Source organism: Oreochromis aureus, linkage group 15, assembly GCF_013358895.1.
Source record: "Oreochromis aureus strain Israel breed Guangdong linkage group 15, ZZ_aureus, whole genome shotgun sequence".
Lineage (NCBI taxonomy): Eukaryota > Metazoa > Chordata > Actinopteri > Cichliformes > Cichlidae > Oreochromis > Oreochromis aureus.
Window position 1 is genome coordinate 24328453 of NC_052956.1, and position 16635 is coordinate 24345087.

Consider the following 16635-nt stretch of genomic DNA (forward strand, 5'->3'; position numbering starts at 1 on the left):
CAGGAGGATTTCATTTATGAGTTTTCAGATGTGATCTGACCAATCGGACCACAGCATTTGGCAATGTGCGCTCGTAGCTGAAAGCACGCATCAGCACTGAATATACGATGATATGGAAACAGTCAAATAACTTCGACTGCATCTCTCAGCCTGTTTGTGGTTTTCAGGTTCTTTGATCACATGACAAAAGAGAGCGAGAGGGCGGACTCATTAAAACGTTTCCACCAAAGATGAGTGTCGTAGAGCGGGGACGTTCTAACGAGGTCCAACCTTTAGCCAATGGATTAATTAGCGGATTAATTTCTGCTGTTTGGCTGTAATAAAATTTAAGTCCACTTAGAGGACGGTGCTCTGAATGGCAGGATGGAGTCTCTTCAAAAGGTCAAACTCCTCTGAATGTTCTCATTTAAGCTCATTGTTAAAGTCTTCCCATGAATCTTCTTTGGCGCTGGTGTCAACACTCGTTTCTTCTCTGGACTCGATTCATTTCAGAGTAAACTGAGAAATCTATCCAGAGAGGCACGAAATAATGGTCCTTAATTAACTGGGAATCATGTCCAAGTGCTCGTCTTCTGTTCTCATTCATGGTTTGAGCACCCGCCTTGGCGGGGCCTCCGTTCACCCTCCAGGTATCGATTCGGTATTAGCTTAGCTTTCAGGGACTATCGATTCCTGGCATTGATCTGAGAAGCAGCTTATAATGATGTGAAGCCGTGTCACCGGGGTTCACGGCCGCTCTAATCCAATCTTTGATGTGAACGGCCTCCGTCAGCAGCTGCAGCTCTGAACACCATCGAACCGCCTTTCATGTGAGAAACCATCGTGTCACTTCCTGTGGTCTGTTCACACGCCGAGGCCTCCGGCGTTCATACGTAAAAGCCTGCGTCATATACGGCCTTCATCTTATAGTTGGATTCACTTGTTGCGCGAGTGCTCGCTGTCGGGTAAATGTGGGGGATTTAGCAGGTTGCTACATTCATATTTTACATCCACGTAATCCTTTGGTGGGTCGGATCAGCTGCTGCCGCCACCGGCACAGAGTGGTATAGAAACTTTAGACAGCGCTTCAGCTTTTCTCCTTTTTCTCCCTCTCACACCAGAGACCCATCAAAGCGAGGGAAGAAGTGTGGCATGGCTTCATAGTGGGGCTATTAAAGTCTAAAGGAAGTCTTGCTAGGTGTTAAAATATCAAAGTGAAAGGAAATGAGGAACATGTTCACCAAGACTTGCAGATGCATATAGCAAGATTTCCCCCCCCCAGCATTTTTCCCATTTTCTGTAACCGCTGATCTGTGACCTCACATCTGACGTCACACGCGTCTCTCTGGTGGTGTTTCGCTTGTTGCGCATCTCACGGTTTTTGTAAAGCGGCACGTGGTCGAGTTTAAGAAGCACGCGTGTGATTGTTTACTGCTTTATCAGTGATGTATGAGTACAGGAGATCGGAGATTCTCTGATTACACGGAGGAAGATGTAAAGTGGTGACATCGACTACACTGCAGCAAGTCAGCAAGGCATGGTGACGTCACAGTTGGCATGCAGTGACCAATGCGCTGACCATAAATCAGACCAAGAGTTTTGGTTTTAAAACCTGTGAAAATGTGGGTTGGTTCTGAAAAGACACCAGGTTGGAACTCCGTGTGGTCCGCAGTAGTAATCATGCTCCAGGCTGTAAAAGCCAACCACAAGACGTTTCTCTTAAGAGCACTCAAAACTTACATTGCTGTCAAACAAAGCAACAAACATTTCTTGAAGCGCCACTTTGATTTCTGGGTTTCCGGGTCAGGAATGTGTAGCTATTGTACAATGCATTCCTTCTTAATGGCCTGCAGGGGACGTGACTCTTCTGGTTGGATTCAATAAAAGTCTATCAGAAAAGAGCCCTACATTCCTGGCTGCTCAGGCAAGATACTAAAACGCGAGTTGCTCCTGACGTGCTCATGGGAGTGTGTGTGAATATTAGATAAGTATGTGTGTGTGTGTGTGTGTGTGTGTGTGTGTGTATATGTATATTCAGTATAAGTTTTGCCCTTTTCCTTGTCTTGCAGGCGGCTGTGCCATCAAGAACCAGTCGAGTCAGACGCTGGAGCACTGCGCTGAGCTGCTGGGCCTGGAGGAGGAGGACCTGCGGGTCAGTCTCACCAGCAGAGTCATGCTTACAACAGCAGGGGGCGCCAAAGGAACAGTGATCAAGTAAGAAGCTTCTGTCGCTCACACACACACACCAACACACACAGACAGACAGCTGTGTTCACATCAGAGGACATTTCACTGATTTATGCTCTTCCTGGAGGCTTGAACTACCCATGATCACTGCATTACTAACACTAACCAACAGTTTATTACACTGATGATGTCACAGGGACCAGAGGAGGTCAGGTCACCACCAGAACACACAGACATGTGTCTCACACACACACACACACACACACACACACACACACACACACACACTGACATTTTGAGGATCTCAGAGACCGCCTTGCTGCTGTTGGGTGGGGCCTCATGCTGAGAGGGACTACAGATGTTTTGCTGACTTTATGCCAACCAGTTTGTTCCTTTGAGCTCTGTGGTGTCGACCAGTTTAAAATGAGATGCTCTCACACATAAAAACCACCAGCTGTGCCTTTAGGAAGAGCGTAGAGGAGCATAAGAGAGCGTGCTTGTCTCAGAGGGATTTTACTGATGATGATGATAAAGGTTTTAGGCTGTAGTTTGGCACCACCCGGAGCTCCGTCTTTACATCAAGGACAACAAAGGAAGCACATCTTTGACTTTTATCTTTGTCTGTGTCATTTCATCTCTTTCATTCCTGGATTTTGGATTTTTTTTAACTGCTTTTAACTGTCAGAAAACATTAGTTGTAACTATTTGCTGGATAACATGGCAGCTCCCCAAAAGCATCATTTTTGCACAGTGGGAGGAAGCACTGACATTCTCCTCTTGATCACGTAGATTTGTAAAGCAGGGCTTCTCACGGCTCAGTTTAACTACAGAGCAATGTATACTCCTAGTGCCAGTCAGGAAGGCACCTGCTGTAAAGTCTTGGCCAGATCAACCAAGTGGATCATGAAAAATTAGATTTCCATACTGGCTCGGTCAGGGCTCGGGTTAAGGACCGCCTCCGGTGGGGCAAACTGTGTTACTGTTTGCCGAAAACAACGGACGCCCAAGTGTGGTATGAACAAGTATGGTGCATAGACTGTATGTAAAAGATGTACATAGTCATTGGCTTAATAGATATTGTCCTGAAGCCTCGATTGCAACATTTCTGCCGTGCTGGTGTTTTCAAAGTGGAAATGATAGACCTTCAATTATGAAGTAGCCACATCCCAAAGTGTGGAACATGGTCCCCTAGTGGGTTGTGAAGGTACTCCAGGCAATTTCTGTGAAATATTTACACTTTAAAAAGAAACTGAACTAATGAATAAAGTCATAGGATTTAAATATCAGTTACTTACTGTAATTTTTCCTCTTGTGAAGTCTTTATGATCCTGAGCTCATCTCATATCCCATCATTAGGAGGGAAGACGTTAGTTTGGAGAGACAAGCTATAAAAGTTCAACAAGAGAATCACTAGATCAAAACAATCCATTGAAATTCTTGATGAGATGTGATTATAGGTTTGGCTGGGAGCATAACACTGGGCATTCAGTGCCCTTCAAACCTGTCCGTGGTGTATATTTGCTGTCTTTAAGCTCTGTTTATGGTCTCCACCAGTCTGCATGTGAAGTATCTGCATGGCTGTGTTCTCCAGTTAAAGTCTGTGTCTGCCGGCTGCCGAGTGGAACCTCCACGTGTTCACTTTGAGTTTTTGGTGAACTGAAACACATTTTCCTGTCTGACAGCTCTCACCATACAGCTTCTCACATTGTTATTGTTTTAAAAAAATCTACTGTACCTGCAAAAAAAATAGACAATTTGAAGCTTGACTGAAAGCTTCAGAACAGCTGCCGAGTGGAGTTTGTACTCTGAGACTTAGATAAAAGTTGAGTAAAGTTGGAAAAAAAATGATCCTAATTTTATTTTAACTTTTTTTAACCTTCCTTCTCCTACTGCATCCTTTGTAGGGTGTCTCAACCCTCAGCTTGGGAACATCTTCAGTATATAAATGCACACAAACACAACAACTTATAAAAACTTCAAAGCTTTGCAGGTCCGGTCCATGGGGATGCACACAGGCACGAGTACGCTGACTCCCACAGTGTCGTCGGCGCAGATGGCTGATGTATTGCTCGTTTCGTAATCGCTGCCCAGAGACGAGCGAACACTTCGCTGCAGCTGACATTAGAATATACAGTGAAGTGAAACGAGGCTCCGAGGATCCGCGTAACGCCTCGCAAAGAGCCGGCCGACTCTCCGCCTCGTCTCGTTGTCCCGATAAACACCCGATTGAATCTGAGTGTTTTTGCCAAAACTTATTATGAATAAAGTGGAGGGCCATCTGGACTCTGATTGAAGTGCCGGGATGCTCAAATGAGGTTGATTTGAAAAGGTCAGAGTGGTGGCTGAATGTTGCAGGAGGGTTGTTCCATCGTATTTTTCATATTTTCCTTCAGAAACGCAAGAAAAATACAAAACAACCAACCACATACGCCCAGAATCCATATCAGCTGATCATGGACTAACAACCACATGGTCACATGGTTTCAACCCATCGGTGTCCCTGGAAATGGGATCTGTCCAGTAGAAAACCTGGTGTACCACCTTCTTTGGTTTGTAAAGAGCAACTTGCAGTAAATCGAAGCTGTAGGTATCTCTAAGAGGAGATAATCCACAATCCCTTCAAACTCTTTGATGTTTTCTCCAGTGAATAATCAGGAAAAGAAGACCAAACATCTACAAAAGAATCAACCAGAACGAGTCAGTTTTTAGCTTTAGATCAGGGGTGGGGGAACTCCTGGCCTCAAGGGCCGGTGTCCTGCAGGTTTTCCTCCTGAACATGTCTTGGAGTTCTCCAGAGGCTGGTAATGAACTGATCATTCGATTCATGTGTTTTAATCCCAGGGTGATATCTAAAAACTGCAGGACACCGGCCCTTGAGGCCTAGAGTTCCCTACCCCTGCTTTAGACGATGACACAAGGGCTCGAAATGCTGATATATGGTACCAAGTCTCAGTCCACCCCAGTGCCCTCATGGGTCTCTAGTCACAGTATGACGGGAACATTTTGCTCTTTGCTGCACAGAAGGGTTGGGTGGTGCCAAGAAAGCTAAAGCAGTACTTGGAAACCGAACATCTGAAGGTCGCTGGATTTGAACCCGATGCAGAGAGCGTCGTGATGGCAAGTCCAGTTTTTATGAGCCAGGCATAAAAAGATAAAGGCTGAATTTAATTGAAAGTGACTTTAACTGTTTTATTATTTATTCGTGTTGTGACACTTGGGGTGGCTGTAAAACTCTTCTGCTTACAGCTTCTGGAAAGTGTTTTTCAGGCCGGAAAATTTCAGCTCTCATTATGAAGGAAGCTCAAAAATACTGGAAAGAAACAGGGGTGTTAGAAAAACCCCATCCTGATGTATTTCCATCTAGTTTCCTTAAAATCCAGATGGATTTAAATATTACGACACTTTAATTTGGATTTTTATTCCTGGGCATAAACACGTAATCCCAAATGGGAATAAAACAATCCTCATTATTTCAAACTACTTTCAAATGTATCTGGGGTCAGAACATGCTTTACTACATGCACGCTCTGATTTATCTTAAACTTCACACTTTGTCCCGTCAACAATGTGATGCAGAAACTTGTAACACCAAGAGGGAGCAGCATGCACCAGTGTGCTCAGAGTGAGGGAGTTCCTGGTCTTAGGCACTTTAAATCAGGGTGACCTTTACAGTTTACTGCAGCCTGAAAGGGATCACAGATTATGCTTATAGAAAACATCATCCGTTAATATTATTAATGGCTCTTATTTAGAAAGAAAGGCGAGAGGAATAAAGGCAGACGCTCAGGGTGGAGGTAAACAGTTTGTCTTTGGGCGGCTGCTTTAATTATGTGAATCTAAGGTTATATAAGATGTTGACTGTCTATGTGTCCGACTTTTTACCATCCTGCTTCTGGACCAAATGTCCACTGATGGTTTTCTGTGCTGGATGCTCATAGTAGACGTGGAAGTTCTGCAAACAGCCAGTTTTGTGTAGTTTTTTCTTCTCTGGGCACTCTGTGGTGTCATAGAAGCTGTTCAAACAGCAGCGGCCAATGAGAAGAAAGCTTGCTTAAAGCAGCAGGTACAATTTTACCTTTTAAAGGTGTGAAATACCAGCACACGACAAACGGACACCATCAGCAAGGGGTCCAATAAAGGCGACAGAGTCCTGTAAACATCATGCAAACAGGGCTTCTAGGCCTCTTTACTGCTCAGGCCAGTGTGTTTTCCTCAGACCTTTATATAAATGTGCACATTGAAATTCTCTTCGTCTCCTCCATCCACATGCTAAACTGTGGGAAGCCTAATTTAAGTTAAATGTGACAATTGGCTTGTCGGAGCACATATGGCGCTCCCCTTCTGCTGCAGGAAAACACAGTGTGTGTGTGTGTGTGTGTGAGAAGGACGGCGTGCAACTTTAATTTTCCAGGCTTTGGTTTTGTTCACAGACATATTTAACGTTCTTTACATAATGTCCTGTTTGTTTCTGGATTCTGTTCTCTGTGCTTAATGTGTTTTAAATTGCTGGTAATTTACCTGCTGCAGCAGCTTCAGTGTAGCGTGCATCACCTACAGGCAGGTGAAGGTGTTTCCATCCAGCTCAATTTATGCACTTTTTTTAAAATTTGTGCATAAAAAGCCAAACTGGAAATGCTGAAAGGTCCAAATGTAAACAGAAGGGACTTTAGTTAGTGAGGACTAAAAACCACTGCCACTGAATATTTTAAAAGAATCTGGTGTTTGTGTGGTTTTTTTTTTTTTTTTTTTTTTAGTCCATGTATGTATTTATTCATTTATTTTGGCCTGTCCAACTCTCAGGAGTACCTTTTTTATATTTAAAAAAAAAATTAAATATTTCTCTAAAATTATTTTATTTTTATGCTGTCATAAAATACGTAGAAACACAAAATCAACCCAATAAAATGGGCTGAACTGGGGCAAAGGTAGCACTAAATATCCAACTTTTTGAGAGGTGGTGTAGGAGGCTCTGAATAAATCCTCTTCATTTTACCTGCTTCACTGAAGACTAGCTAAACTGGGAAAACAAAGAAGCCTCCAAACAGCAGACACGGCTCCTCGTGCAGGTTCAGGTTCTTCACTCCGCCCATCCTTTCTTCTGTTCTTCGTTGCAGTTCTTTAAAAGTGGAAAATGTTAATTTTCGTACGTGTGAAAAGTCATGTTTAGGGACACAAAGATGAGCGCTGGAAATGGTCACACATGGATGCTTTCGAGGTCCAGTTGGTCCTCAAGGATGTCCAGGGTCTTCTCCCAGTTCGACCAGCTGAGCTCGCAGTTCATGATTCAGTAGCAGTGGCTTTACTTTGAGCCCCTAATGGGCTACTAACTCGGTCTCATCCCGTTATATGGGTGAGCTTCGTTGTGTTTTGAAACCAGATGTGACGACTGAGGAGTGGATCTGACTGTAAAACCATTAGCTCATTGGCTAACGACTTGTCAAACACAAGTTGCCATAAACTCATCTGATAACTGAGGTCAGCGAAGCAAGCGTTATTCCCATGGACTTTTACAGGACCAAAGTCTTTTTGCAGCTACTGGTGTCGCCCCCTGCTGATCATTAAAAAGAATGCAGGGTTACCCGTTTAGCTCGGCCAGTTAATGGACAGCTTTGCCCCTGTGATATAACAGTGATCTTGAATTTAACTCAAAAGGTTAAAGTTCAAACACTACATCAAAACCCATCAGTTTTCTAATTTTGTAATTTTTTTATTACAAAATTAGTTCAAATAAGTGAAAAACTCTATAAAATAACTTGCAGACATTTATTTTCGATTTTATTGTCTTTGCAGAGTTCATATTTATGGTAAATCCTGATGCAAACTAACGGTCCTAAAAACGAACTCAACCTTTAAACTTTATTTTGGAGTGTGTACTTTGGTCTGTCGTTTGTGTGAAAGTTGCAGCAGTGACTTTCTGACGGGATTAACTGGAGTCCAGGTGGACACCAGCGTGACTCGGTGACGGATGAAGACTTGAGTGGCGTTGACGCATCTTCACTGGGAGAGATGGCCCGGACCTTTCACAGCTTTACCAGCTGGCTGCGGCTTAACGAGATAAATGCGAAGCCATGAAGCGTTCAGGAGGAGGAGTTCAGATGAGTGTTATGCCATTTTTATGGCTCGGCGCTCGCCGCAGGGAGACAGCTTCATGCATTAGATTCTCCCTCGGGCTCAGAGAGGAGCGAATGCACCTAAACAAACCTCCCCCATCACCCAGTGCTGCTCCACCATGAAGGAGTTCAAGGCAGCTAATAACGTAATCCTCAGAGTGATGAAGAAGAGGAGATGGGAGGGCAGGGACACAGCCGCGCACCGGTCGGCGGTGATGAGAAAATAATACGACACTCATAACAGAAACCGCCTAGCACGTTTACCTCGAGAGCCGTTTACGCGACCGTCCGAGGAGGTCAGTGGAGGCGTTAGCTCCCAGCCTCTCTCATTTATGCTCTTCATTGTGCATGTTGCATAGACAGAGTTTGTCTTTATTTAAGTTTCTGATGTGCAGCAGGAATGAAAATGCCTTTGCTTTTGTAGACGAAAGCATCGGCGGCAGTATAAAGTGTTCAATGACGCAGCAGACGGTGAGAAGCCCACCGGCTGAGCTGCTGCCTGCGTTTAGCCTGAACTCGTTCTCTGAGGCCTCTGATTGTTTTGCTGGCAGCTCGGCCCGAGCGCGCCATCTGAACGGCAAGCCGCTCGCCTCGGCTCCAAACCTCCCACGCTAACGTTTGTTTCCCATCTTTCGTGTGTGGAGACAGTAGGTGTAGGTGCATTAAAAGCCACTTCCTGCCTCTATCTGTCTGCCTGTCGGTTATCAACCCACCAAACAATGCCCGTAATCTTCTGCTGTTCTTCAAGTTCTGGTACCAGATGAGATGTTCTGCAATCTGTTCGTCACTGTGACATCGGTGTGGGGCTTTGGGCTGGTTCAGGAAAACAAACTCTGAGAGGAGCATTAAACCAAAAATACCCCAAATAAATAAGAGTGACACTTATCACCTTTAAAGTCTCAGCACACAAAACTCTGCGACTGGCGCTTGGTTGCTGCTGGATACGCTCGGCTTTGGTGATGCCAGTAACACTCCTCGTATGTCAGTTAGTCGTATCCTTCCCTACCTCAGTGGTAGTTAAACCTCAACTTGAAGTTAATAGAGGTTTAACTGGGAACCCGCCTCCCTCACATCACTGATATTTCACTGAATTTCAGATCAAGTCTTTAGATTCCATGTTTCTCCTCTCAGTAATGTTAGGATGGAAATTCATTTGAAGCCCAGTAAGTGGCATGAATGTCACTGGATACAGGTCATCGCAGGGTCAACATTTCTGTTGTTTCATCACTATTTAGGCAAAAGAAGAAATGCCTTTTATTAAGAACAGAGAAACTGCAGAATTTGGTGCTGATGGCAGTAAAGCCTGGATGTTGTCATTACTGACGTCTGTCTATCTGTATATGTGGTGTCAGTGCTGAGCACTTGTTCGACTATTTGTGGTCCCTGAATGGATCTCAGGAGCGACGGAGGAGTGGATGGATTTGGACTAATGGGCATCAGCTTTTCCTGCACGCTTCTCTGGGCAGTCATGTGAAGATGTTTAACTGGCTGATGCCCTGTAGCCAAATAATCAGACAGGCAGAGGAGGTGTTTGATGTTTTAGAATTTTAAAAAGTATATTTGACACAAAATTTGCAACGCACATGTCCCAAATCACAAACACACACGAGGAGGGGCCTTCATTTATTACCTGCTGCTGGCTCCTGATCCTCTGATGCAGAAACCCAGAGTCCATCGGTCCAGCTGTTCGTCCTGGTAGGTGTCTACTCTGTCTCCTTTGGAAATGTTTGGAGTTTACCTTCCAAAGAGCTTTTCCTAGCAACAGTTCAGAGTAAATTAGAAGAACCAAAACTGGCTGAAGTTGATGCTGCAGTGCTGTCACACTGGGGACTGTTGTCTTGTGTGAGCGACTGAGTCTGGGGGAATGAGAGGGAGAAGTGCGGTCTGTTGATATTTTGGACTCTTGTACATTTTGCTTGTTCATTTTTTTGGGTATCTTGTGTGGACCTCTGGGCAAATGCCTGGACCGAGAGCTGGATGGGTTTACGGTTTTCTGACTGGCACGTTAAAAACTCTCAGGTTACATTAAAGAGAACAGGATTCAGTCCTGCTGATGGAAGGACTGAATCCTAAATGCTCTGATGACCGGGTCGGGTCCAAAAATTATGATCCCTAATAAGGTCAGGTGACGTGGAAGAGAGCAAGAGAGAACCGATGAATATAAATGAATGCACACAGCACCATAATACAAAACCGTTAGTTTGAAAAGAAAGTGTGTGTGTGTGTGTGTGTGTGTGTGTGTATGTGCGTGTGCGTGTGTGTGTGTGGACTGCATGGTTGCAGTTTTGTGGCAGATGGTGGAAGGAATGAAAAGCTGATGGGAAAAATCCCATCCAACATGTTTATTCTCTCTGTTAAAGCCAGAAAGAAAAACCCTGTGACTGAGAAAGCAAAAGATCCTCTTTGCACGAGGAGGCGGCAGACGCACCGATGGAGGCAGATGGTTGGAGGGGATGGAGAAAACGCTTTCCAGCATGTTCCTCCCCTTCGGGGACGAGTAGATTTGCTGGGAAGCTGCACTATTATACAATTAGTTTAGAAGGAAATGAAGTCTTAATTTATCAGACGCAACATTAGTAATATGAGGTGTTAATACCCTGCACGCCCGATGATTCATTTAAGTGTTTCAAAGGAGCACAGATACAACTGCTGATTTAAAAACATATTGCTGATAAATAAATAAAACGTCATGTGACCTGTGGCATGATCAGCATGTAGTGATCACAATATGGGAAAAAAAAGATTATTTTATCTGTTTATTTAAAACAAAAAATCAGTAAAAAGGTTGGATGTATCTTCCAGGTCAGAAACTGGCCACCAGATGATGACGGCTGTAGATGCACTAAGACTTTCAGTCCTCTGGAAGTCTCAGTTTACGGGCTCAGTCGCTCATTTTGGGTCATAATGAATAAAAATAAAATCTCTGTCATTCTGAGGGTTATTTGGGAAATTATAAAACCGCACACTCATTGGCTGCCGAGTGTCAATCACAAGTTATTAACAAAGTCCCGCCCCGCCTTGTCACACCTGCTGTAAGCACTCCACTCAAAGCTTCGAAACAAGACTCCAGCAACCAGCGGGTGATGTCACGGTAACAACGCCTCAAGTGGACATTAGAGGAACTGCAGCTTTTGGCGCTTCTGTACACGTTTCATTTTGAGCCACAGAGGTTGCTCCTTATTTTAAACAGACTTCAGTAACTTAGATGTTGGCCATGTTTTTAATGAATTTAATCTAATAATTTACCACTAACTAATCCTCCTCTTACTCTTGTTTTTCTTCGAGTGGTTTGTGTTTCTGCTGCTCGACTGTGTTTGCAGACTAGTCGTAAACTGCAGGCGACCACGGTAATCTACTGATGATGAAAGCAAAGGGGTTTTTTTTTGTTGTAGTAAGAATGGCGACACGGGATGTATAATGGCGACAGTGGCTCTGAAAAACAGAAATGAGGTTGATGTTAAGATTTAATTGGCAGTGAGCAGGATGGAGGCGAGGCTGAGATGGTCTGAGCATGTGCAGAGGAGGGACAGTGGACATGTTGGACCAAGGATGATGAAGATGGAGCTGCCAGACAGGAGGAAAAGGGGAAGACCTCAGAGAAGTTCCATGGTTATAGTGAAGGAGGACATGCAGAGAATTGGTGTGACAGAGGAGGACGCTGGGATGCTGTGAGGAGATGGAGGCAGATGATTGGCGACCCTTAAAGGCAGCGGGTGACTTTCATCTGCGTGTGTGTCATTCTCTTGCTTTCTCTCTCAGCGCGCAGTAACAGATGCCTGTGATCCAATCAGAGTTCAGTGGTGAAATTCACAGCGTTGCTGGGTTGTTGACACCTTATTAGGAGATATTGTTTGGAGGAGGAGGAAGAGGAGGAGGCCTGGGGTAGAGCGAGGACTGGGAGTTCTGCACAGATCGATGGCTTTACCTGTCGCTGTTTACTTACATCCTTTTTTTTTTTTTTTTTTTTTTTTTTTTTTTTTAATCCAAACAGACAAAAAGTCTCAAACTCAGACTTTAACTTTGTGTTTCTCCCACATAGTGGCTGTAACTATTCAGAGCTCTGAAGGCGTTCTGAAAATGGTGTCGCAGCGTTGCGGCGACACGGTCGGCTCTGTATGTTGCTCATTTATATGAAAATTTCACACATTATTGCTGTAATTTCGCTGTTGGCAAAAAGCGGATAAAGCGGGTGAACTCCGGCGAGGCAGCCGGCTGGACTGCCGCCAGCTGAATGCATCACGTCAGCCGGCTATTTGTGCGTGTGGTTCATGAAGGAGGAAGTGCAGACGGCAGCGTGTGTGAGGGCGAGAGACCGTCCGAAAGAGTGGGGGAATAAAGAGAGGAGAGGCGTGGGAGGCACATGGGATTCAGAGAGTCTGAATTAAAATCAGATATTTCTCTTTTAGTTCTTTATTTGTCTAATTTCAGGAGAGACATTTCGGTGTGTTTACATGGGAGTGTGTGTGTGTGTGTGTGTGTGTGTGTGTGTGTGTGTGTGTGTGTGTGTGTGTGTGTGTGTGTGCTGCTGCTGCTTCCTGTGTGACCTGATTTCTTCAAGCTTTCATCATGTGCATGCAGACACACTCCTCAAAGCAAATTAAAGAAAGAAAACAATCATTAAGATAATTGAACTAACAGCCCGGTCAATCATTTGGATTTCATTATTTTTATTTCTGCAGACTGAAAATGAGCCTTTCATGTTCACCATAATACTCACTTTCTGCACTGTAGACATTTTTCACATATTCCAGTTCAGGGTGAAGACAAGTAAGTGCACTTTCCTGCTCACATTTACTGGAATATTTCCTGCAAAATGCTTCTAACTTCAGCTTTTGATTTTAAAAACTGTTATTTCAGCAACTGCATAATTGACCCTTTTTCAGTGTTATGGACAAAAGCTGAGATCTCACAGTAAATTTAGTCGTTTTACAGTCATGTCTCTATGGCTTTTTAGCAAAGTGACAAAGATAACCAGATAAAGCCGAGTTCAGCCAGAGTTCAAACTCTGAAAATTAAATTCTTTAATGCTTCGACTTCGGCTGCTGTGCCTTAAACAAGGTTCGTGGACCTGTGACGGTGTCCAGGTGTTTGTCTTTGCAAAGCGGAGGATCGAGGCAATGCAGAGCAGCACACACCGCGGTGATGTGAACCCTCCGCGGGGGTTTAACTGGTTTAAAGTTGGAGCACAATAAACAACATGAGATCATCAGAGCGGACAAAGAAGCGCTCCATCCTTTCTTATTTCTGAGCTAAGCTAAAGGACAGCAGCAGCACAGACGTGACCCTGAGGAAACCACATTACTGCTTTTTCTTTTTTCCTTCCGCTGACACGTTTCCCACATGTAGAAGATGCACTGCAGAGCCTCATACGTGCTGTGTATACTATCAGTGCACATCAGCACCTCCTGCTTTGTTTCTGAGGCCCTTGGAGGTCGCTCCAAGTAAAGATGACTCTTCAAGCGCGATGAGAAAAGCCAGAGTTTTAAAGACATCTCCTCTACAAGCACTTTAATCCTCACAGTCCCATGCTGTGATTACAGTGGAGCAGTCTTGTGCAGTGCAGTAATGACATCATCGACAATAACTACAAATTACTGAGAAAACAAATATGATGGGGATTCAAACTGAAGCAAGTAACCGGCTGTTGTCTTCGAGTCTATACCTACAATCCAGCAATCCAGGAACATTGTGTAAATCGACTTCTAGCCCCTAACGTTGAGCAGAATATTTGACTGTGTCGACATTCATTTGTTTCTCTGGGATGAAGTCTTGGAAAAACTGGGGTTTTCAACCACTGTGGCATGCATGAATAGACTGAGAGTGTTAAAGTTGTCCTGTCTGCAGGCAAACTAGAGTTCGCCTGGTTTCAAAGGCTCGTTTATGATCACCATTCTCACCCTTTCGAATAGCGCTGAGCAACTAAAGTGACATCAACAGTTTTAAACTCTTTAAAAATCCAGTTCAGTTCAGTTCAGTTCAGTTCATAAAATGCAGAATAGCAACAGCAACATCCTCCAGTAATACAAAGAAAAGAGTGGGAAGGAATAACTCCCTTTTAAGAGGAAGAAACCTCCAGCAGGATCAGGGAGGGACGGCCATCTGCTGCAAGAGCCCAAAATCAGCCAGGAGTTGTTAGGTCAGGTTGTCTGTTACATAAACCCTAACGAGGTCGTTTGCTCTCACTGCTGTCGCTTAATGACTTTTAGCATCGTCGCCATGATCAGATGATGTAGGAGATTGATCGTTGATGTCATTCACATTTGGACAGACTTTGAGCTCCACCTTGGACTGGTGTTTGTTCTGGTCTGAGCTGGAGTGCCGCTCCAACCAGAACCTGCAGCAGGTGGAAACCTTTGTCCTTACTCTGAGCGTGCTGAGGCTCCAGAGCAGATCAGATGCTACACTCTGCAGTCCAAGTTTGTATTTAGAGTTTACTCAGAGGCTACACCAGAGGGGGGATTGATTCTTGCATCACAAAGTGAATAATAATGTCGTCTATTCATTTAAAAAGCACCTTCTTTCTTGCATGTCCCACGCCCTCACTGCTGCCATAAGTACAAACCATGTTCTTTGCAGAAATAACAGATTAACATGGTCATAGAGTTTTTAGTCCTTTAACGTCTGCAATTGAACAGCTTTTCACCTGCTGCTGATCTCACACTCGTAAACACACACACACAAACTACTCAGAAACTTTCTGGAAGGCGTCTCGTTGCTCAGTCAAACAGTCAATGTCAGGTCACCATGACTCTGGCTGAAAGAATATAATTGCATGAAGATGCAGTTCAGAGCGATTCAAACAAATGGCACGCTGGATGCATAATGAACTCGTAGAGGTTCTCTGACAGGAGCCGCCTAATTACAAGTCAACAAACTGACTCATCGCGCCACCAGCGCTGTCGGGAACCTTTGATGCTTTTAAGGCTGAATGAGACTCGCTCTGTTTCGGCCGTGAAGAAGTCAGAAGACGTTTCAGTCTCGTTAACAGCATAATTTATATTCCTCTGTGGCAGCCAAATGCGTACAAGGTTGCACAGTTTGTACTCAGGCACTCTGTAACAAAAGACTTGCGTGCACTTGTGCTGTTGTTTCGTGGCTGCGTCCCTGGAAGTGAACGTTTAATGGCAGCTTAGACTCGTGGAGAATCTGTGGGCTTGCATGCTTGGAATTGCTGCGGCAGTTATAAATAAAGAGCAATCTGATCAATTTAATGCTGATGTACGGCAGATAAAACCATGCAGTGTGTCGTCTAAATCGGCATATGACGGCCATCAAAACAGACAGTCACATTCACGCACACACAAGCGCAATCATTGGCCAACTTGTTGCAGCGGTGCCTGAGCTGGTGGTTTTCATGGAGCCGGTTTGCTTTTATTAACCAGAAACTCAATGATGCACTGCTTTTCCTTTCTAATCCGGTTGCTGCTCGCTGCCCTTCTGTAGAGCAATACTTAAACTGATTACATAGTCTTAAAGTTTTCATATTTACTCACATGCTTAATGTGCAGCGTGTCCTTCTATAATAGTGGGTGACAGTAACCTCACCATTGGCGATTCTGAGAATTTCCATCGATAAAAAGGGTTTTTTATGAATAACATTGGCACTATGAAAAGATCCTTTTTTCTGTGTGAACAGTGTTTTTTTTTCTCTGCAGACCGTTCTCCGTCTCCTCGTGTTTGTTTGAATACAGAAGCTGATAATTGTGGGAGCTTTATATGTCGAGGCTCATCTCTCCAAAACATTTCTAAAGCAGTTCAGTCAGAACCATGTTAGTCGAGAGAAGATTTCTACCTGCAGTAATTCTGTCTTTTCAATTTCAATTCAATTCAGTTTTATTTATACAGCGCCAAATCAGAACAACAGTCACCTCACGGTGCTTTATATTGTAAGGTAGACCCTACAATAATAGATACAGAGAAAAACCCAACAATCATATGACCCCCTATGAGCAAGCACTTTGGCGACAGTGGGAAGGAAAAACTCCCTTTTAACAGGAGAAACCTCTGGCAGAACCAGGCTCAGGGAGGGGCGGCCATCTGCTGTGACCGTTTGGGGTGAGAGAAGGAAGACAGGATAAAAGACATGCTGTGGAAAAGAGCCGGAGATTAATAACAAGTATGCTAACAGTACAAAGCAGAGTACAGGTCAGTGACGACCAACATGGGTGGAGGCGGGTTGCAAAGTGGCTTCCAGTAGTGAGGATACCAGCTGATGCATGGTGAAATGTTCGTTGCTGTTTAACTAAAGCTGTAGTGCCTTGGTTTGTTCTCATTGCTTGCATAACAATTCAATTGAATTGAATTCAATTTCATTTCTACAGCACCAAATCACAACAACAGTCGCCTCAAGGCGCTTTAT

At 44.2% G+C, this 16635-nt stretch overlaps 1 protein-coding gene across 7 annotated transcripts in view; it reads left to right on the forward strand.

The window, feature by feature from the left end:
• Positions 1–16635, forward strand: part of myo6a (myosin VIa) — a 147433-nt gene that overhangs the window by 49180 nt on the left and 81618 nt on the right. For all 7 annotated transcript variants that reach the window (XM_031751531.2, XM_039598786.1, XM_039598788.1 and 4 more), the window contains exon 12: positions 2049–2193. In XM_031751531.2, coding sequence (XP_031607391.1) covers positions 2049–2193 — 145 coding nt within the window. The remainder of the gene's footprint in view (positions 1–2048; positions 2194–16635) is intronic.